Source organism: Dendrobates tinctorius, unplaced genomic scaffold, assembly GCF_039654945.1.
Source record: "Dendrobates tinctorius isolate UK_male_01 unplaced genomic scaffold, ASM3965494v1 ptg000059l, whole genome shotgun sequence".
NCBI lineage: Eukaryota > Metazoa > Chordata > Amphibia > Anura > Dendrobatidae > Dendrobates > Dendrobates tinctorius.
In genome coordinates this window covers 3,535,515-3,559,931 of record NW_027361727.1, presented here as the reverse complement: position 1 = coordinate 3,559,931, position 24,417 = coordinate 3,535,515, and the positions used below count along the sequence as shown (strand labels likewise).

The 24,417-nt window shown below is 41.4% G+C and overlaps 1 protein-coding gene across 2 annotated transcripts in view; it reads left to right on the top strand.

Moving 5' to 3' along the window:
* Nucleotides 1–24,417, top strand: part of PRMT3 (protein arginine methyltransferase 3) — a 127,309-nt gene that overhangs the window by 77,233 nt on the left and 25,659 nt on the right. For both annotated transcript variants that reach the window (XM_073578311.1, XM_073578310.1), the window contains exons 12-13: nucleotides 3,347–3,534; nucleotides 5,323–5,409. In XM_073578311.1, coding sequence (XP_073434412.1) covers nucleotides 3,347–3,534; nucleotides 5,323–5,409 — 275 coding nt within the window. The remainder of the gene's footprint in view (nucleotides 1–3,346; nucleotides 3,535–5,322; nucleotides 5,410–24,417) is intronic.

The following is a 24,417-nucleotide window of genomic DNA, read 5'->3' as shown; positions in this document are numbered from 1 at the left end:
CTGACAAAGTGGGAACAACAGCTGGGTACGATATCAGCGGAACAGTGGGACTCGATTCTACAGATGATTCCCAGATTATCTCTTAGTGAGCCTGGCCGCCTGTCTCAGCTATATATCCTCTATAGGACATACAGGTCTCCCGAATGGTTATTCAGTAGAGGGTTGCGGTTGGATTCGAGGTGCCCTAAGTGCACGATAGATAATGCGGACATTTTACATATGATGTGGACATGCTCTTGCCTGCAAATATTCTGGATCGTGGTTCTTGGCCTTATACACTTGGTCACGGGGCAGGATATTCCCAGGGACCCCACGATTTGTGTTTTGGGTTATGTTGATGAGGTGGGAGGGGATCAATACCTTAAAATTGCTGTGGCCAGAATGCTATTTGTGGCCCGAAAGCTGATAGCTTATCACTGGATTTCTGCCAAAATCCCCTCAAGAAAAGAATACATTAATAGGTTGAATCAAATATTATATAGGGAAAAGTTTGTGTACCTCAGGAGGGGTGTGCCGCATATTTTCGGGAAAATATGGGAGGGATGGTTGAAGGTTCCCGGCCTGGCTGCCTCGAATCTCCTAGATTAATGAGTGGGCCCTGGAGGTGGTCTCCTGTCGGTTGTTAATCGTCATTTCTCATATGATGTGGTTGTGTGATGGAATTGGGTTTATTCGCTATGTACCAGTCCATATGCCATCGGACAAAGGGAGGGGGGTGTTATGGGGGAAGGGAATGTTTGACAACATGTTGTAAGTTGTACATGCCTGTCATTTCTAAAACTTTTAATAAAAACTATCTGATTAAAAAAAAAAACAAAGGATATATCACAAAGTATTGAGATGAAATTTTGTTTCTGACCAAATACTTATTTTCCACCATAATATGCAAATAAAATAAAAAAAAACAGACAATGTGATTTTCTGGATTTTTTTTTTCTCAGTTTGTCTCCCATAGTTGAGGTCTACCTATGATGTAAATTACAGACGCCTCTCATCTTTTTAAGTGGTGGAACTTGCACTATTGCTGACTGACTAAATACTTTTTTTCCCCACTGTATGTACACAGTGACTGCACCATTAGAATAGTGAGTGCAGCTCTGGGGTATAATACAGGATGTAACTCAGGATCAGTAATGTAATGTATGTACACAGTGACTGCACCACTAGAATAGTGAGTGCAGCTCTGGGGTATAATACAGGATGTAACTCAGGATCAGTAATGTAATGTATGTACACAGTGACTGCACCAGCAGAATAGTGAGTGCAGCTCTGGAGTATAATACAGGATGTAACTCAGGATCAGTGATGTAATATATGTACACAGTAACTGCACAGCAGAATAGTGAATGCAGCTCTGCAGCATAACACAGGATGTAAATCAGAATCAGTATAGATAGGTAATGTAATGTATGTACGCAGTGACTGCACCAGCAGAATAGTGAGTGCAGCTCTGCAGTATAATACAGGATGTAACTCAGGATCAGTACAGAAAAAATATAATGTAGATTAATTCTATATAGTAAGTGAAATAGTGGCAGACTTTGGGCCTCACTGCCTGATGAGAGTACATTGCTGTTTGTAGCTGCCTGTTTTCTTGTTAGAGGCACAGGTTGAGAATTTTTTTCCACTTCTTTCATTTTATTGCTCCCAGTGAATTTAGTTATAAAAGTTTATTGAAGCATTTTTAGATATGTTATTGCCGAGCAGCCACACATTGGTTGACCTGTGATTTTTAGAAGCAGAACCCGCCTTACCTTATGCTTTCTTATATTGACATATTCTGCTGCCATTTTCTCAGGTTTGACATTAAGGATTTGATCTTTTGGTTGATATAAAGTCTGTTTTGAGTTTTCTTCGTCTTTGTGTTTTTACGATCTTTCACTCTAGAACAATCAGGAGTTACAAATGTGACAATAAAGTGTTTATGGAGTAGAAAATACAAAATATCACAGACTGAGACTAGTGCAGAATGCGATTCCTCACTCGTTACTCTGAGAACCATCTGCTAGGTGTCCTTCCCTTGTGAGAATGACAGATATCTCTGAAATCAACTCAACATTACCTGCAGAGATATCCACCTGACCCGACTGTAGAAGAAGGCGTAACCTCCGACCACCAGGTTATATACAGAATTAATATAGCATTAGCGGTAAGGGACATTACTTATAATACAGGATCAGTACAGAGTCATTAATATATGATATATATATATATAATGTTTCTGCACCATTAGAATAGTGAGTGCAGCTCTGGAGTATAATACAGGATGTAACTCAGGATCAGTAATGTAATGTATGTACACAGTGACTGCACCAGCAGAATAGTGAGCGCGGCTCTGTAGTATAATGCAGGATGTAACTTAGGATCAGTAATGTATGTACACAGTGACTGCACCAGCAGAATAGTGAGTGCAGCTCTGGAGTATAATACAGGATGTAACTCAGGATCAGTAATGTATGCACACAGTGACTGCACCAGCAGAATAGTGAGTGCAGCTCTGGAGTATAATACAGGATGTAACTCAGGATCAGTAATGTATGTACACAGTGACTTCACCAGCAGAACAGTGAGTGCAGCTCTGGAGTATAATACAGGATGTAACTCAGGATCAGTAATGTAATGTATGTACACAGTGACTGCACCAGCAGAATAGTGAGTGCAGCTCTGGAGTATAATACAGGATGTAGCTCAGGATAAGTAATGTACAGTATGTACACAGTGACTGCACCAGCAGAATAGTGAGTGCAGCTCTGGAGTATAATACAGGATGTAACTCAGGATCAGTAAGCTCTGGAGTATAATACAGGATATAACTCAGGATCAGTAATGTAATGTATGTACACAGTGACTGCACCAGCAGAATAGTGAGTGCGGCTCTGGGGGATAATGCAGGATGTAAGTTAGGATCAGTAATGTAATGTATGTACACAGTGACTGCACCAGCAGAATAGTGAGTGCAGCTCTGGAGTAGAATACAGGATGTATTTACACTGTAGCATAACTTATTATGTAGATTCTGTTCATATATAAATGATGATAATTTCCCCTGAAATCCCAGAGAGTTCCCAGTACATATTAGTTCTTTACTCCTCATATTTTGCTAAAATTTGTTAGATATTATTCTGATCGATTTCTTAGTTTTATGTTCTGATAAAGCGACAATCTCGTGTAGATCACTACAACACTTGTTTTTTTTTTTTCAATTTCTCTTCATGAACCTGGAAAAGTGAATTCTCCTTACTTTTGTCATATTTGTAGGGCGAGTGTATTACTGTGATATTGGCCAGATTTTCCTCGTCATACATTTGTATTAATGTTTTTCTTTTCTAATCTTTGTGTCTTTCAGTTTATCCAGATCGGTGTAACCTCAGCATTGTGGCTCTGTGTGACCCGGAGAAGCACACCGGAAAGCTGGCGTTCTGGGACGATGTCTATGGGTTTAACATGACGTGCATGAAGAAAGCCGTCCTACCTGAAGCCATAGTGGAGGTTGTCAATCCAGACACTATGATCTCCGAACCGTCCATTATAAAGGTAATAATCACCATTATCTAATCATTAAAACATGGGAACAAATAAACTTTGTAGACTTGCTGTTTATTTTGCTTACCATTTTTAAGATCTTTAAGATCTCTGCTTGCTGTCCACGAAAGGAAACATTCTGCCGTAAAATAAATATTTTCTTTCAGTGACAGCAAGCAGAGATCTTACGGTAATTACCAGAATATGTAAATCAAAGTATTTTAGAACATTATAGAACTTTTCATGATACATTGATTAAACTAATTGATATAAAACCCAATTACATCTGTCCCTAATTAAAGCAAAAAATTTTTAAATCTAATCTACCTTCCTGCTCTGCTTTTTCTTTTAATTGGAGCCAGTCTGCACTTTTTTGTCTTTTACAGAAGGCAATAGGGTTACATTTGTATAGATGCTTGTCCCCCCAATAAAAATGATACCTTTATTGTAGAGATGTGATGTGCCAGTCATGAGAAATCTAGTGTAGAAGCCATAGGTAAGTCAGACGTAGTGCAGTTCTTCGGGGGCGTGGCAGGTACATTGTCCCTCCCCCATGGAGCTTCTGTTTCAGGCCAGTTTGCATATGGCTTCTACTTCAGATTTGGCATGACTGGCACATCGGATTACGACAAATAGAGTATAATTTTTGTTAGAAGACAAGCACCTATACAGCCGTGCCACTCATCCATAGCTTGTTACATGCTCACAGGCTTCTTTTAACTTCTTTGCTACTTGCTCAAAAGGCAACGTAGTAAAGGGTTAAACTGATCCAGATTTTATTTCTTTCGGTTAAGATTAGTTATTAAATGTTTTTATTTTTTTGCTTTGATTGTATTTTATGCTGTTTAATTGGATAAATTAATTATTTCAGATACATTTCATACTTTTGATTTTTTTTTTTTTTTCTGTATTCATGGTAACCTTGTGTTTTTGTCTCTCCTATGACCTCAAATTTTGAGTAAAAGATTTCTGGCTTTGATTTAATCATAAAAGATTTCACATGATCTGAGTTCCGTATTGATATGCTGATCAATAAAGGGAATGTGTCACCAGGTTTTTGCTGTCTCTTCTGAGAGCGCTGTAATGTACAGGCACAGACCCTGATTCCAATAATTTTTAACTTACTGGGCTGCTTCCTGCAGTTTTGATAAAATCAGTTTTATCTGTAGCAAATATACCAGTTCTCTGAATGCTGAGCACTACATAACTCAGACAACACCATTGTTTGGCCGATTTCTATGTATACTGTGCATAGGCAGAAATCTGCCAAGCACTGGTTTGAACAGAGTTATATAGGGATCATGAATAAGAAGGACTATATGGCAGCAGGTTTACTAGTCCTCTAGCGATAATCTCCTGCTGATAATACTGATTTTGTCAAAACTACAGCCAGCAGCCTATTAACTGAAACCGCTGGAATCAGGGTCTCTGCCCCTACATTATGCCCCTCTCAGGTTACATGGCAATAAACCTGCTGACAAATTCTCTTAATAAATCTGGATCAGCGATTTCTCTGATCCCATTTCTTACAGTGGGATCCTGGCTGCCAACCCCCTAATAAACATTTGTCACCACTACACGTACATCATATAAGATTGTTCACATACAAAATTAAAAATAATAGGCTTATTATAATAGTAATTGAAAAAAAAAAAATCAGGAGCGTCTGTGACCTCAGTGATGACTCCCACGTCGCGGCCTCTCGCAGGCTGCAAGTCATATCTTATCTTCTCCATCCAGGACATGGGCTCCACTTCTGTACATTAAGTTTTTCCTATCATTTCCCCCACCCCATTTTAGGACATTATCTGCCAGACGGCCGCAGTGAAAGATTTGGATTTCTGCGCAGACTTCTCCCTGCCGATCACAAGGGACGGGACGTGCACGGTGAGTGGTGAGGTCTGCGTAAGTGGGATCATGACCGAGCTGCAGGGGCTTCTGATATTCCTTCTCTGCAGACCTTCAACCGCACTGACAAGTGTGACACCGGGAAATGTCAGTGCAGTAAAGAAAGAGTTAAAGGGGTTTTCTGAAGCTCAGCCAATGTGCATGAACAATTCTGTAACTTTCAAGAATACTGGTTGTTTCATCGCCATATTCAGGATCTCTGATTTCTGCCATTGAATGAAAACAACTGCTCAGCGGCTCTGCTACAGGATGGAAGGGTAGAATCAAATCTATTATCTTCACTTCAAATGTAAGTGACACAGAAGTTAGGAACCCTGTCTTATGAGGAAAGGTTGCAGGATTTGGGAATGTTTAGCTTGCAGAAGAGAAGACTGAGAGGAGACTTAATAGCTGTCTACAAATATCTAAAGGGCTGTCACATTGTAGAAGGATCATCTTTATTCTCATTTGCACCAGGAAAGCGTAGAAGCAATGGGATGAAACTGAATGGGAGGAGACACAGATTAGATATTAGAAAAAAATTTTTGACAGAGTGATCAGTGAGTGGAACAGGCTGCCACGAGAAGTGGTGAGTTCTCCTTCAATAGAAGTCTTCAAACAGAGGCTGGACAGACATCTGTCTGGGATGATTTAGCGAATCCTGCTTTGAGCAGGGGGTTGGACCAGATGGCCCAGGAGGTCCCTTCCAACTCTACGATTCTGTGATTCTATGAGTCTGCACTGAGCTTTTCTCATGGACTTCTCATGGAGTGTAATAGAGGAGTTAACTGAGGAACAGTACAGGATAAGTAATGTCTGTACACAGTGACTGCACCAGCAGAATAGTGAGTGCAGCTCTGGGGTATAATACAGGATGTAACTCAGGATCAGTAATGTAATGTATGTACACAGTGACTCCACCAGCAGAATAGTGAGTGCAGCTCTGGATCAGTAATGTATGTACACAGTGACTGCACCAGCAGAATAGTGAGTGCAGCTCTGGAGCATAAAGGCCCCGTCTCACTAAACGATCTCGGTAGCGAGATCACTGCTGAGTCACAACTTTTGTGACGTAACAGCGATCTCACCAGCGAGATCGCTGTGTGTGACAGCGATCAGCGAGCGGCCCCCCTGCCGGTATCGCTGATCGCTGGAAGAAACCTCTGGACATTTCTTTGGTCGCTGGTCTCCCGCTGGCCAGCACGCATCGCTGTGTGTGACAGGCAGGAGACCAGCGAACAGGTGTAAAAAATAAGAAAAAATAGTTATTCTCACATTCTGACGTCCCGTTCAGCCATCCTGCCTCTCTCCACGCTCCGGTCCCAGTGATCCTTTGCACGAATGACCGCGAGACTTTGTTATCCCTCGAGACCGTGACATCTCGCGGTCATTCTCGCAAAGGATCACTAGGACCGGAGCGTGGAGAGAGGCAGGATGGCTGCGCGGGACGTCAGAAGGTGAGAATAACTATATTTTTTATTTTGATTCTATTTTTTACAGGATGGCCAGCGATGCCGGGCGCTCGGCATCGCTGTGCTGATCGCTGGTGAAGCTGTCTGTGTGACAGCTCACCAGCGATCACATAGCGACTTTCTAGCGATCCTGACACCTTGATATCGGTGTCGGGATCGCTGGTAAGTCGCTTAGTGAGACGGGGCCTTAAGAGAGGAAGTAATTTATGCTCAGGATTATATTGATTATATGCATATTTAAGCCTTACTTTTGTGCTCAAAGATGGGCCTAGCCTTTTGTGCCATATGATAATCCACTCTTGTTAGAAGGATTGGGTTACCTTGCCAAATAGTCCTATGGATCAGAACCAGAATTTAATGGTGCAATTAGTGGTTATATTTTGTCATGTCTCATATATATATATATATATATATATATATATATATATATATATATATATATATAGTTGGTGTTTTTCTTTTTTTCTTTGGAGTGGCTATTTAATTACAAAGCAATGAATTCTAGAAAAGGACAGAGAAGATCTTGGTGTTTGTCTTCACACATATGTAGTATTTACGGTCTCCTACCAAGAAAAAAGCCTCTGCTCAGTGGGGATAATGTGGTTTATTGTTCATTTACTGCAAGGTTGGGCAGCAGGAGATGATAAATGAAGTGTCAGACACTAACTAAACCTATCCCCTCCATCACCCCCCTCGCCAGTAATAGCCAGGGATCTAGTACAATAGATTTCTATGTATCTTGTAGTCATGCTCCGGCGTTCTATTATAATAACCGCGGCCCGGTGCTAATTCCATGACTGTTGTCTGTAAAACATTTTTCGGCGTTGCCGTTCCGTGCTGCATCCCCTTCTCATTATGGGGGTCCTGCCGGGAACTGATGGAATAAGAATTGATCTAGTGTTGTATAATTTCAGGGCAGAAAAAGATTTATATTACTTGTAGACAGAGAGCAGGACTCTGCAGACACTGGAAGAATCAAAATGTCATTGCCTTGAATACTGTGAGGATAAAAATTCATTCCAAGTCCTCTATACATACATGGGGTGGGGATATTTAAGAGGGGGCCCTCCAACATGTGCGTGATTAGTATGGTTGGTTTCTAAACTTGTTGGAGAAGAGCCCTTATTTTTTCTTGTCCCCCATAATAAAAGCCTTCTCCAAACCCCAATATATAATAACCCGTTGTATCAGTGCTGATATATAGCAAGTGTCTCTATATAACATGTATCAGTGCTGGTATATAATAACCCGGTATATCAGCGCTGATATATATCAGGTGTCTGTATATAACATGTATATGTGCTGGTATATAATAACCCGGTGTATCAGTGCTGATATATAGCAGGTGTCTGTATATAACATGTATATGTGCTGGTATATATAATAACCCGGTGTATCAGTGCTGATATATAGCAGGTGTCTGTATATAACATGTATATGTGCTGGTATATATAATAACCCGGTGTATCAGTGCTGATATATAGCAGGTGTCTGTATATAATATGTATCGGAACTAATATATAATAACCTGGTGTATCAGCGCTGATATATAGCAGGTGTCTGTATATAGCATGTATCTGTGCTGGTACATAATAACCCGGTGTATCAGCGCTGATATATAGCAGGTGTCTGTATATAGCATGTATCGGCGCTGGTATATAATACCCTGGTGTATCAGCACTGATATGTCAGGTGTCTGTATATAGCATGTATCAGTGCTGGTATATAATAACTTGGTGTATCAGTGCTGATCTATGGCAGGTGTCTGTATATAACATGTATCGGTGCTGGTATATAATAACCCGGTGTATCAGTGCTAATATATAGCAAGTGTCTGTATATAACATGTATCTGTGCTGACACATAATAGCCCGGTGTATCAGCGCTGATATATAGCAGGTGTTTGTATATAACATGTATTGGCACTAATATATAATAACCCGGTGTATTAGTGCTGATATATAGCAGATGTCTGTATATAACATGTATCGGCGCTGGTATAGAATAGCCCAGTGTATCAGCGCTGGTATATGGCAGGTGTTTGAATATAACATGTATCGGTGCTGGTATATAATAATCTGGTGTATCAGTGCTAATATATAGCAGGTGTCTGTATATAACATGTATCATTGCTGGTATATAATAACCTGGTGTATCTATGCTGATATGGCAGGTGTCTGTATATAAAATGTATCTGCACTAAAATATAATAACCCAGTGTATCAGCACTAATATATAGCAGGTAATAATAATAATTTTATTTCTGTAACGCCGACATATTCCGCAGCACTTTACAGTATAGAGGGGATTTGTACAGACAATAGACATTACAGCATAACAATAAGCAAAGGTCAAAGTAGATACCAAGAGGAATGAGGACCCTGCTCGCAAGCTTACAATCTATGAGGAAAAAAGGGGAGACACGAAAGGTGGGTGGTAACAATTGCTTTCATTGTTCGGACCAGCCATAGTGTTCGAATCGGGTGTTCCTGTAATACTGCATGAACCAGTTAACAGCCAAAGTATGTAACAGTACAGATACAGAGGGCTATTAAATGCATAAAGCATGTGAGAACATAATACGAGGTACCTGGTTATGGTAAAACTTTTGGCTGTGCCACACAGGGATAGATTAGGTTAATGTGTTGAGGCGTTAGGCCAGTCTGAACAAATGCGTTTTTAGGGCACGCTTAAAACTGTGGGGATTGGGAATTAATAGTATTAACCTGTGTAGTGCATTCCAAAGAATTGGCGCAGCATGTGAAATGTCTTGGAGACTGGAGTGGGAGGTTCTGATTATTGAGGATGTTAACCTCAGGTCAGCAGCAGAGCGAAGGGCGCGGGTAGGGTGGTAGGCTGAGACTAGGGTGGTGATGAGCCATGGAGGGCTTTGTGGGTGAGGGTAATAAGTTTGTACTGGATTCTGGAGTGGATGAGTAACCAGTGTAATGACTGGCACAAGGTAGAGTATAACGACTGAGGAATATGATCCTGGCTGCAGCATTCAGGATGGATTGGAGGGGGGGGGGAAGAGTTTGATAAGAGGGAGACCGATTAGTAGAGGGTTACAATAGAACAGACAAGAATGAAAAAGAGAAACAGTAAGAGTTTTTGCAGAGTCGGAAGTAAGAAAAATTCTAGAGATGTTTTTGAGGTGGAGATAACAAGAGTGAGCCAGTGATCTGAAGTGGGGGGTGAATGAAAGCTCGGAATCAAGTATGACCCCAAGACGGCAGGTATGTTGCTGGGGACTAATGGTGGAACCACACACGGAAGTGGCAATGTCGGGAAAAAGTGGTGTCTGTATATAAAATGTATCTGCACTAAAATATAATAACCCGGTGTATCAGCGCTGATAAATAGCAGGTGTCTGTATATAACATGTATCTGTGCTGGTATATAATTACCGGGTGTATCACTGCATATACAGGTGCATCTCACAAAATTGGAATATCATCAAAAAGTTAATTTATTTCAGTTTTTCAATACAAAAAGTGAAACTCATATATTATATAGAGTCATTACACAGTGATCTATTTCAAGTGTTTATTTCTGTTAATGTTGATGATTGTGGCTTACAGCCAATGAAAACCCAAAAGTCATTATCTCAGTAAGTTAGAATTGAAATGCACCTGTACATAGCAGGTGTCTGTATATAACATCTATTGGTGCTGGTATATAATAACCCGGTTTATCAGCACTGATATATAGTAGGTGTCTGTATATAACATCTATTGGTGCTGGTATATAATAACCCGGTGTATCAGCGCTGATAAATAGCAGGTGTCTGTATATAACATGTATCTGTGCTGGTATATAATTACCGGGTGTATCACTGCATATACAGGTGCATCTCACAAAATTGGAATATCATCAAAAAGTTAATTTATTTCAGTTTTTCAATACAAAAAGTGAAACTCATATATTATATAGAGTCATTACACAGTGATCTATTTCAAGTGTTTATTTCTGTTAATGTTGATGATTGTGGCTTACAGCCAATGAAAACCCAAAAGTCATTATCTCAGTAAGTTAGAATTGAAATGCACCTGTACATAGCAGTTGTCTGTATATAACATCTATTGGTGCTGGCATATAATAACCCGGTTTATCAGCACTGATATATAGTAGGTGTCTGTATATAACATCTATTGGTGCTGGTATATAATAACCCGGTGTATCAGCGCTGATTTGTAGCAGGTGTCTGTATATAACATCTATTGGTGCTGGTATATAATAACCCGGTGTATCAGCGCTGATATATAACAGATGTCTGTATATAACATGTATTGGTGCTGGTATATAATACCCTGGTGTATCAGCGCTGATATATGTCAGGTGTCTGTGTATAGCATGTATCGGTGCTGGTATATAATAATCCGGTGTATCAGCACTGATATATGGCAGGTGTCTGTATATATTGTCTATTGGTGCTGATATATAATAACCCTGAGTATCAGTGCTGATATATAGCAGGTGTCTGTATATAACATGTATTGGTGCTAGTATATAATAACCCTCGAGTATCAGTGCTGGTATATAGCAGGTGTCTGTATATAATATGTATCGGTGCTGGTATATAATAACCCTGTGTATTGGTGCTGATATATAGCAGGTGTCTGTATATAATATGTATCGGTGCTGGTATATAATAACCCGGAGTATCAGCGCTGATATATAGCAGGTGTCTGTATATAACATGTATCGGTGCTGGTATATAATAACCCGGTGTATTGGTGCTGATACAGTCATATGTAAAAGTTTGGGCACCCCTATTAATGTTAACCTTTTTTCTTTATAACAATTTTGGTTTTTGCAACAGCTATTTCAGTTTCATATATCTAATAACTGATGGACTCAGTTATATTTCTGGATTCAAATGAGGTTTATTGTACTAACAGAAAATGTGCAATCTGCATTTAAACAAAATTTGACCGGTGCAAAAGTATGGGCACCCTTATCATTTTCTTGATTTGAACACTCCTAACTACTTTTTACTGACTTCCTGAAGCACTAAATTGGTTTTGTATCCTCATTAAGCTTTGAACTTCATAGCCAGGTGTATCCAATCATGAGAAAAGGTATTTAAGGTGGCCACTTGCAAGTAGTTCTCCTATTTGATTCTCCTATGAAGAGTGGCATCATGGGCTCCTCAAAACAACTCTCAAATGATCTGAAAACAAAGATTATTCAACATAGCTTTTCAGGGGAAGGATACAAAAAGTTGTCTCAGAGATTTAACCTGTCAGTTTCCACTGTGAGGAACATAATAAGGAAATGGAAGAACACAGGTACAGTTCTTGTTAAGCCCAGAAGTGGCAGGCCAAGAAAAATATCAGAAAGGCAGAGAAGAAGAATGGTGAGAACAGTCAAGAACAATCCACAGACCACCTCCAAAGACCTGCAGCATCATCTTGCTGCAGATGGTGTCACTGTGCATCGGTCAACAATACAGCGCACTTTGCACAAGGAGAAGCTGTATGGGAGAGTGATGCGAAAGAAGCCGTTTCTGCAAGCACGCCACAAACAGAGTCGCCTGAGGTATGCAAAAGCACATTTGGACAAGCCAGTTACATTTTGGAAGAAGGTCCTGTGGACTGATGAAACAAAGACTGAGTTGTTTGGTCATCCAAAAAGGCGTTATGCATGCGCTGTATTGTTGACCGATGCACAGTGACACCATCTGCAGCAAGATGATGCTGCAGGTCTTTGGAGGTGTTCTGTGGATTGTCCTTGACTGTTCTCACCATTCTTCTTCTCTGCCTTTCTGATATTTTTCTTGGCCTGCCACTTCTGGGCTTAACAAGAACTGTACTTGTGTTCTTCCATTTCCTAACTATGTTCCTCACAGTGGAAACTGACAGGTTAAATCTCTGAGACAACTTTTTGTATCCTTCCCCTGAAAAGCTATGTTGAATAATCTTTGTTTTCAGATCATTTGAGAGTTGTTTTGAGGAGCCCATGATGCCACTCTTCATAGGAGAATCAAATAGGAGAACTACTTGCAAGTGGTCACTTTAAATACCTTTTCTCATGATTTGATATACCTGGCTATGAAGTTCAAAGCTCAATGAGGTTACAAAACCAATTTAGTGCTTCAGGAAGTCAGTAAAAAGTAGTTAGGAGTGTTCAAATCAAGAAAATGATAAGGGTGCCCATACTTTTGCACCGGTCAAATTTTGTTTAAATGCAGATTACACATTTTCTGTTAGTACAATAAACCTCATTTGAATCCAGAAATATAACTGAGTCCATCAGTTATTAGATATATGAAACTGAAATACCTGTTGCAAAAACCAAAATTGTTATAAAGAAAAAAGGTTAACATTAATAGGGGTGCCCAAACTTTTACATATGACTGTATATAGCAGATGTCTGTGTATAACATGTATCGGTGCTGGTATATAATAGCGCTGTGTATCAGTGCTGATATATAGCAGGTGTCTGTATATAACATGTATCGCTGCCGATTCCTTCTTTTTCACGTGTCTGATGAGCTCCGGTGAGGACATCGCTGGTTGTCTACATACAGAGACATTAGTTCTCCTGATGAATGGAAACCTTCTGGGTAAAGTAAATCACTCTTGAGTTTTGGACGGCTCGGGATTACATTTGCTCCATCTTGCAAACGTCTCTGCAGCTTTTGTCTCTTCCCAGAGAATTTCCAGCTAATCTGCAGCCATATAGAGGTGTGACCCATGATGACAAATTAAGGCACAGTACATGGGCATTGTCTACCCGCCCTCGAGCGCTCCTCTGCTGTGAAGGTGTCAGAAGTTCGGCTCGGCCATTAGATCTGTGTTCGGGGAAGTATTGTGATAATTAATATATTAACTATTCGAGGTTTACCCTACTTTCCCAGACTCTGATCTTCATGTCCCGGTGACGTACAGTGGTGTTACAGCGCAGCACGAGGGGCAGATGTGATTATAGCAGTCTGGTACCACGTAGTGACAATCATTACTGGAGATGTGACAGTGGCCATATCGGATGGGATCCAGGTGGCCGCGAAATGATCGATTTGGGCAAATAAAATTTCCATTAATATCTTCATCCTCCTTCATGTGCTTCTAGAACGGGCCGTTGTATTGTGAGCGCTGTGTCCTGTACCGTGCAGCCCATAAATTTGTGCCCCCCACGCTATAGCGGTAATCCTCTGTCAGGTCTGCAGCCGCGGCCTCATCTCTATATTCCAGGCGCGTGCCAGCACTTCATCCCGTCCTCCATCATCCCCGCTGTTCTCATTACCCACAGAGCTCATTCTCGCAGGAAAATGGCTTTCTTGTTTCTGTCAATGGAATTATACAGAACGCACCGCGCACAGCTTGGGCATGAAACGTGCCAATCGTGCCACACTTTCTGAGGGTCTTTAGTCGCATTGACCTGGTTTTGACCCTGTAAATTGAATCCACTAAACTAACCGGCCCTAAAATTGCTTCTTTTCACGGAAATGACAAGTTTTCTATTGAAATAAAATACGTCAGTGCTGAATGTGATTAAAACGTCCAACTCCAAGATTTGTCTTCATTACAGCAGAACCGATTGTTACAGACAGAGAACCGATTGTCCGGAAAGTGAGGAGACTGATGAAAAAAAACATGAAATACTCACACTTCCCTCATACAAGAAATCTATTTATGTGTAACACTTTGTAAATATATCACTTTTACGTGTATTCTTTTATACTATACAGTATACGTATATATATCTATACTGTCTGTATACATTACGTTACTGATCCTGAGTTGCATCCTGTATTATACTCCAGAGCTGCACTCACTATTCTGCTGGTGCAGTCACTGTGTACATACATTACATTACTGATCCCGAGTTATATCCTGTATTATACCCCAGTGCTGCACTCACTATTCTGCTGGTGCAGTCACTGTGTACATACATTACTGATCCTGAGTTACATCCTGTATTATACTCCAGAGCTGCACTCATTATTCTGCTGGTACAGTCACTGTGTACATACATTACATTACTAATCCTGTACTGATCCTGAGTTACATCCTGTATTATACTCCAGAGCTGAACTCACTATTCTGCTGGTGGAGACACTGTGTACATACATTACATTACTGATCCTGAGTTACATCCTGTATTATACTCCAGAGCTGCACTCATTATTCCGCTGGTGCATTCACTGTGTACATACATTACTGGTCCTGAGTTACATCCTGTATTATACTCCAGAGCTGCACTCACTATTCTGCTGGTGCAGTCACTGTGTACATACATTACATTACTGATCCTGAGTTGCATCCTGTATTATACTCCAGAGCTGCACTCACTATTCTGCTGGTGCAGTCACTGTGTACATACATTACTGATCCTGAGTTACTTCCTGTATTATACCCCAGAGCTGCACTCACTATTCTGCTGGTGCAGTCACTGTGTACAAACATTACATTACTGATCCTGAGTTACCTCCTGTATTATACCCCAGAGCTGCACTCACTATTCTGCTGGTGGAGTCACTGTGTACATACATTACATTACTGATCCTGAGTGACATACTGTATTATACTCCAGAGCTGCACTCACTATTCTGCTGGTGCAGTCACTGTGTACATACATTACATTACTGATCCTGAGTGACATCCTGTATTATACTCCAGAGCTGCACTCTCTATTCTGCTGGTGCAGTCACTGTGTACATACATTACATTACTGATCCTGAGTTACCTCCTGTATTATACCCCAGAGCTGCACTCACTATTCTGCTGGTGGAGTCACTGTGTACATACATTACATTACTGATCCTGAGTGACATCCTGTATTATACTCCAGAGCTGCACTCTCTATTCTGCTGGTGCAGTCACTGTGTACATACATTACATTACTGATCCTGAGTTACATCCTGTATTATACTGCAGAGCTGCACTCACTATTCTGCTGGTGCAGTCACTGTGTACATACATTACATTACTGATCCTGAGGTACATCCTGTATTATACCCCAGAGCTGCAGTCACTATTCTGCTGGTGCAGTCACTGTGTACATACATTACATTACTGATCCTGAGTTACATCCTGTATTATACTGCAGAGCTGCACTCACTGTGTACATACATTACATTACTGATCCTGAGTTACATCCTGTATTATACTGCAGAGCTGCACTCACTATTCTGCTGGTGCAGACACTGTGTACATACATTACATTACTGATCCTGAGTTACATCCTTTATTATACCCCAGTGCTGCACTCACTATTCTGCTGGTGCAGTCACTGTGTACATTACATTACTGATCCTGAGTTACATCCCGTATTATACCCCAGAGCTGCACTCACTATCTGCTGGTGCAGTCACTGTGTACATACATTACATTACTGATCCTGAGTTACATCCTGTATTATACTCCAGAGCTGCACTCACTATTCTGCTGGTGCAGTCAGTGTGTGCAGACATTACATTACTGATCCTGAGTTACATCCTGTATTATACTCCAGAGCTGCACTCACTATTCTGCTGGTGCAGTCACTGTGTACATACATTACATTACTGATCCTGAGTTACATCCTGTATTATACTCCAGAGCTGCACTCACTATTCTGCTGGTGCAGTCAGTGTGTGCAGACGTTACATTACTGATCCTGAGTTACATCCTGTATTATACTCCAGAGCTGCACTCACTATTCTGCTGGTGCAGTCACTGTGTACATACATTACATTACTAATCCTGAGTTACATCCTGTATTATACTCCAGAGCTGCACTCACTATTCTGCTGGTGCAGTCACTGTGTACATACATTACATTACTGATCCTGAGTTACATCCTGTATTATACTGCAGAGCTGCACTCACTATTCTGCTGGTGCAGACACTGTGTACATACATTACATTACTGATCCTGAGTTACATCCTGTATTATACCCCAGAGCTGCACTCACTATTTTGCTGCTGCAGTCACTGTGCACATACATTACTGATCCTGAGTTACATCCTGTATTATACTGCAGAGCTGCACTCACTATTCTGCTGGTGCAGTCACTGTGCACATACATTACATTACTGATCCTGAGTTACATTCTGTATTATACCCCAGAGCTGCACTCACTATTCTGCTGGTGCAGTCACTGTGTGCAGACATTTCTCGCCTTCTCCTACGTGACCTCTATAATTCCTACGTGGCTTGTGATAAGTGTGGATGATGCCTCACAGCAGGTGGCCATGATAGGACATTGCTACATAGGTGTTGGCCCTTAGAAATCTTCAGGACACCATTTATTTCCACCACTGACTGTGTATTGTGCATGTCTATGATATGAAGTGTTCGGGGCATGATGCGGTGATATGAGATCACCTGTTCCAGGTTGAGAAGCAGAAATCTTTTTGAGTCCATCATGAGCATGGTTGACATAAATGACTCTCAGATGTGAATCCCCGCTGTGCCAGAATATCCCATCAGCGTTCCTACAGAACGTGTCAGGAGTGATGGCAGGATCTCGTGTCTTCAGCTTTCCTGCAGGATTTCCTGAGAATCCCATCATTCCGGGCTCATCACGAGCGATAACTTTATATTGAGCTTTGGTCCCGCTGTTCCTTCCCCACAGAGTTCACAATCATTGATTTCTTTTACTGGTTAAAGTGATGATTATTCAGGGCAGGACCCCTGCACCCGAGTGGAGACCCCGGCCCCCTCGCCCAGTGAAGTCTGTAATATTTTTTCCATTCACGTCATGTTATGTGCTCATATCTATAGATTGATTTGAGCCATTGCACTTAATTCTTCGTCGTGACGGCTTGTTCTGCAAGTTTGATTTCGCAATGTTTGTTATTTCTTGTTTTCTGATACATTGTATACCTGTGTATCATTCCCTGGAGACCATTTGTAAGTAGAACTCTGTGTACATCTCATTTGTCTATTAATGACACCATTTTTGGGTACATAAAATGTCTGTAAAAAACTTTTAATAGTTTTCTTTTAGAGGCAAGGATGGAAAAAATACAACAATTCTGCAGTTTAATTTTTTTGAATTGATATTTTGTGACATGTAACATGACAAGTAGGGACAAGATTTTGTTCTGTTGTTTTGTATGTTTTGGGCCTGTTTTTGTGGGATCACATGATCTTTTTATTGTAACTATTTTGGATATATTTGTGTTGGGTTTTTCGTTATCAATTTTCCTTTACTTTTTTTTGAGGATGGCTGAATGAAAACTGACATGTTGGCTTTTATTTTTTTATTTTTTTTAACATTTTTCCAGATGGGTTGAGTTATGTGTTATTTTTGTAGATTGGGTCATTATAAACAAGGTGATACTAATAGAACATTTTTTTATTTTACATAAAAAAGCAACTTATGGACGGGAAAAAGTTTTTGGCTTCTTAGTTTTATTTTTTTTCAGTTTTCTAAAACCTTCACTTTTTTATTTTATACCCACAAGGGGACTAGAACATGGTTGACTCATAATAGTTACTGTAATATATATATTTTTTACTTTACTCACTTATATAGCGCCATTATTTCCCCAGAGCTTTACCAACATCATCACTGGAATACTTCACAGGTGCGTCTGGGTCTAATAGGAGCACTAAGATGGCAGCTTTGGCTGGGTCCATTGTTGGGCCACTGGTTTCAGTAATAATGCGTCACCAACCAGTGAACGTCTCCCATTTTCGGCAATGAATAAGCAGATTCCACAGTTGCTATTGACTTAAACATGTGAGGAGTAAAACTGTGGGGATTGAAGTTCCCACTAATCCACGTTATGTCTTGATCTTGTGGATACAGCAGCAGTACTTGAGACATCAGCATGACATAGATATTTGTTATGGAGCTGGCATGAATGCCTGCTCATGGCAGATGTAACCATTGTCATAGAGCCCACTGACGTAGTATTATGTGGACCTGCATCACCAAATGGAAGGGGCAGCGTCGTCTGGACCTGCATCACTAAAAGGAAGGAGCAGTGTCATCCGGACCTGCGTCACCACCAGGGAGAGGCAGCGTCGTCTGGATCTGCATCACCAAAAGGAAGGGGCAGCGCCATCTAGACCTTGTTCACCAACAGGGACAGGCGGCTTCATCTGAACCTGGGTCACCAACAGGGAGAGGCGGCTCCATCTGGGCCTGGGTCACCAACAGGGAGAGGCGGCTCCATCTGGACCTGTGTCACCAACAGGGAGATGCGGCTCCGTCTGGACCTGTGTCACCAACAGGGAGAGGCGGCTCCGTCTGGACCTGTGTCACCAACAGGGAGAGGCGGCTCCGTCTGGACCTGTGTCACCAACAGGGAGATGTGGCTCCGTCTGGACCTGTGTCACCAACGGAGAGGCGGCTCCGTCTGGACCTGCGTCACCAACAGGAAGAGGCGGCTCCATCTATACCTGTGTCACCAACAGGGAAGAGGCAGCTCCGTCTGGACCTGTGTCACCAACAGGGAAGAGGCAGCTCCGTCTGGACCTGCGTCACCAAGAGGGAGAGGCAGCACCATCTGGACCTGTGTCACCAGCAGGGAGAGGCAGCACTATCTGGACCTGAGACAGTACTATTTGTACCTTCATCACTAACAGGGAGTGATGGGAAGGCAGTACAGTGTGCCCCTACTTTATTTATAGGGGAAGATCAGGAGGTAGTATTGTATATACTTACATAATTTATAGTACAGAAAGTCAGGGTTGCAGTAATATCTAATACTCGTCCTGGTAAGGAAGAGGCAGAGGCACAGTACTTTCTGCACCCACCCATGAATAGGTAAATAAAGGGAGGTATTAATATGTGCATTTATTATATGTCTAGACAAAGGTAAAACTGACTTCCTGCATGTTTTACATGTAGAACAATGGATACATACATTGTACAAGGAGACAGTAATATTTTGTGTCCACATTGTTTACATGGAGAGGCAGTAATACCTGATCCTTTGTAAATTGGTGGAAAAGACAGGGAGGCAGTACTATCTGTGCATGCATCATGATGTACTGTCATCCTCAGCAAGGTGCCTTCCACCCTGCCCTCTTACATGAGCTGTGGCTGTGCAGTGGTTCCCAGCTGGATATACAGGTTTACAGTGCGGACGATTATTGGCTCCATCTTCCGCTTTACCAGATTCTAGGACGTTAGCTGTCCTTTTAAAAGTGACAGTCCAGAAGTTTTCAGTTCGAGAAGCTGAGACGTTGACTGATCACTAAAAGGAAAAGAGCGATTCTGAGGATTTAGTGGTGGATTATCCTCCGGTCTCGTGCGTCCCACTGCAGGGTGTGGGACCGATGCTCCTTCATGCCTGGCTAAACCCCATCACAAGAACATTATCCTCCGTCTTTGTGTTCCCAACTGGTTCATTGTATCTTCAGTGATACGCATGAGGCCGGCACTATCACAATGATAAATGACCCCCTCCGGATAAAAACCGCCATGACAACATTTAATTTCCTTTCTTCTCATTGAATAGATCATTTTCCTGTTGTGTATTTTTCCCTTCCTTTGAACGGCTTGTAAAAGTTTGTGTTCACGGTCACCAAGAAAAAGGCAGAACACTCGTCGTTATTATCAAGGCTGCATGTCTACAGGAATTTTATTTCATCAAGGTCAACAAGAGATATCACAATAATTCTTGTTTATGGTTCAATTGGAAAAACGTTTCATCCTTGTTTTGTGTAACCGCAGCAGCAGTATTTTATTTTTACCTTTTTTTTTGTATACTTGTACATAGGAGCAATATTATAGTGCTTACATTCTTATGTAAAGGAGCAGTAACGTAGTCGTTACATTCTTGTACAGAGGGGCAGTATTATAGTAGTTATATTCTTGTACTTAGGGGCAGTATTATAGTAGTTATATTCTTGTACATAGGGGCAGTATTATAGTAGTTATATTCTTGTACATAGAAACAGTATTACAGTAGTTACATTCTTGTACATAGAGGGCAGTATTATAGTAGTTATATTCTTGTACATAGGTGTAGCATTATAGTAGTTATATTCTTGTACATAGGGACAGTATTATAGTAGTTATATTCTTGTACATAGGGACAGTATTATAGTAGTTATATTCTTGCACATAGGTGCAGTATTATAGTAGTTATATTCTTGTACATAGGGGTAGTATTATAGTAGTTATATTCCTGTACATAGAGGGCAGTATTATAGTAGTTATATTCTTGTACATAGGGGCAGTATTAAAGTAGTTATATTCTTGTACATAGGAGCAGTATTATAGTAGTTATATTCTTGTACATAGGAGCAGTATTATAGTAGTTATATTCTTGTACATAAGAGGTAGTGTTATAGTAGTTATATTCTTGTACATAGGGAAGAGTGTTATAGTAGTCATATTCTTGTACATAGAAGCAGTATTACAGTAGTTACATTCTTGTACATAGGGGAGAGTGTTATAGTAGTTGTATTCTTGTACAGAGGGGCAGTATTATAGTAGTTATATTCTTGTACATAGGGGAGAGTGTTATAGTAGTTGTATTCTAGTACATAGGGGTAGCATTATAGTAGTTATATTCTTGTACATAGGGACAGTATTATAGTAGTTATATTCTTGTACATAGGAGCAGTATTATAGTAGTTATATTCTTGTACATAGGAGCAGTATTATAGTAGTTATATTCTTGCACATAGGTGCAGTATTATAGTAGTTATATTCTTGTACATAGGGGTAGTATTATAGTAGTTATATTCCTGTACATAGAGGGCAGTATTATAGTAGTTATATTCTTGTACATAGGGGGCAGTATTATAGTAGTTATATTCTTGTACATAGGAGCAGTATTATAGTAGTTATATTCTTGTACATAGGAGCAGTATTATAGTAGTTATATTCTTGTACATAGGAGGTAGTGTTATAGTAGTTATATTCTTGTACATAGGGGAGAGTGTTATAGTAGTTGTATTCTTGTACAGAGGAGCAGTATTATAGCAGTTATATTCTTGTACAGAGGAGCAGTATTATAGCAGTTATATTCTTTTACAGAGGGGCAGTATTATAAATATTTTAATAATATAACTATTATAATACTACTCCTATGTACAAGAATATAACTACTATAATACTGCCCCCTATGTACAAGAATATAACTACTATAATACTGCCCCCTATGTACAAGAATATAACTACTATAATACTGCCCCCTATGTACAAGAATATAATTACTATAATACTGCCCCTATGTACAAGAATATAACTACTATAATACTGCCCCCTATGTACAAGAATATAACTACTATAATACTGCCTCTGGCTAAGCCTGTATGGAATTGACCATCTTATATTTCAGCTCTCAGGTCTTTTTTCCCCTTTTTTTAATCTTTTCTTTGTTTTGTCTCTTGAGGATTTTCCATCTCATGTAAATTTTCTCCTAGAGAAATAAATAAAACCTCTGAAGTCCATTTCTATGACAATCAATGTTGATGGACCTTGATTGTGTTTTATGCTGGTAGGAAACCGCTCTTGTGGCTGACTGAAAATCAATCCAGCAAGTCAACCATAGCTGAGCCAAGCATAATCTATTACTGGTTTTTGGAGAACATCCTGACGTCAAGCAAATAGCTAATTTCTTTGCAATGGGAATCCATAGGGGGTTGGGCAATCGGTGGCCTTTGTGACACCGTCTTGAAGTTTCTGGCTAACCCTAACCCTAACCCTTTGGAAAGACATTCTGCAGAGGTCTTAATGTATGTTATTACCTTTTAAATGAAGTCGCACTGTTGAACATCTTTTCGGTTTTATTGGCTTTTTTAATTGGAAAAATGGTTCTTAGTGGGTTTTTTTCTCTAGTAACCCCCCACTACAGCACATCAGAGGATATTACCTAATAAGGACAGGAAATATCAAAGAGGTTAAATAACCTCTCCCACATCCTCCCCCTCAGTCTTCTTTCCTGTCCCTACTAGGGATGAAGAGGTCATCCTCGGTGTGCTGTGTCGGCAACAGTCATCGGGGGTGGGGAATGAATTCAAGCCGGGCGGCGAGGGACTTACCACTCCTCTCCGAGCGCTGTTCAGGACTCAGGACCCCCCTCCAGTCCTCACTTTCGGGTAAGGTCTGTGGGGGATTCTTCGGCCGGAGGCCTCTCGGAGCTCTCCAGCCTCCTCTCCTCCGGCATGTGGATCCAGGCAGCGTGTTGCACTGGGCATGCACACGCGAGAACTTACAGGTCTGAAGCTGGCGGCAGGAGGTGACGTCACACGCCGGCCGGCTTTAGCACAGAGATTCTTGCGTTCCACGCTGGAGCACATGAGCAACACAGCACAGATGGTGTCGGCGGGACCTCCCCCCCCCCCCCCCCACACACCTGGACATCGGAGGGAGTAGGTCTTCTGATTAATCAGAGGACAGGTTCTGAAAGTCCATATAAGAGCCCTGGACAAGGAAGACATCTAAGGTAGGACCACTGTGTGGTAGCAGCATGGAGATGTCAGGTTCCTCTCGCTCTGTATTTGTGAATCCCAGAACCCTCCCAGTCCCAGTAAGTACTCTGGCACTTGGTGCAGTCTGTACAAAAAAAGAAGATATTATGCAAAGAGTGCACTGAGAAAGGGCCCCGTTACATTTAGCGATGCACCAGTGATCCCGACCACAATATGACCCGGTCAGGATCGCTGGCGCATCGCTAAATGCTCGCTAGTGAGCTGCCATACAGGCAGATCTCAGCAACAACGCAGCAGCGGTCGTTACTTACCTGTCAGACGCGGCGATGATGACGTTCTCCGCCCGCGTCCACGCGTCACTCATCAGCGCCAGCAGGAAGCCGCCGCTGAGAAACGCCCCAGGACGTTCTCGCGTGATCAGCGATAGCCAGCGGGGGAGCCGGTCGGAGGTAAGTATCACACACAGCGATATCGCTAGCAATATCGCTGCTACTTCACAAAATCGGTGACGCTTTAGCGATATCGCTATATGTAAAGCCCCCTAAAGTCATCAGGGAAGAGCAACCATCCTTGATGGAAGAAATTAAGGGCCTAATCCAACAGGAGATAAAAAAAACCTCCCTGGCCGCTTTTTCCCCAGCCCGCCCCCTCTCCCAATGTCCCTCCAGAAGCTAAAAGGAGGAAGCTTAATCTAGAAGAGGATGGGAATGGTGACTCTCAGGATGAAATGTCAATCCCAGATGAACCTCTGGAAGAAGGCGAATTAATCCTAGACCCAGATGTTTCCCAACAGGGAGAGATTATTTCTCCTCAGGTGATATAGGCAGTAAGGAGGACCATGGAGATTGAGGAAGAAAAGACTGCCTAGGTGGTACAAGAAGAAATGTTTGGGGGTCTCCATTCTAGGAAGAAGCGGGTGTTTCCCATTCATAAAAACATCTGGGACCTGGTGCTGGAGAAGTGGGAATCCCCAGAAAAGAGGCTAACCATTCTGGCAGAGATAAAGGACAGGTTCCCTGTGGACGACAAAATTGCATCATGCTGGTCAGAGATTCCAAAGGTCGACGACCAGATTGCGCGGGTAGCTAAAAAAAAAACACACTACCATTTGAGGATGCCTCACAGTTGAAGGACCCTCTAGAACACAAGATGGATGCGCTACTGAGGAAATCATGGGGAACCTCGGCATCTTTATTAAATGCCA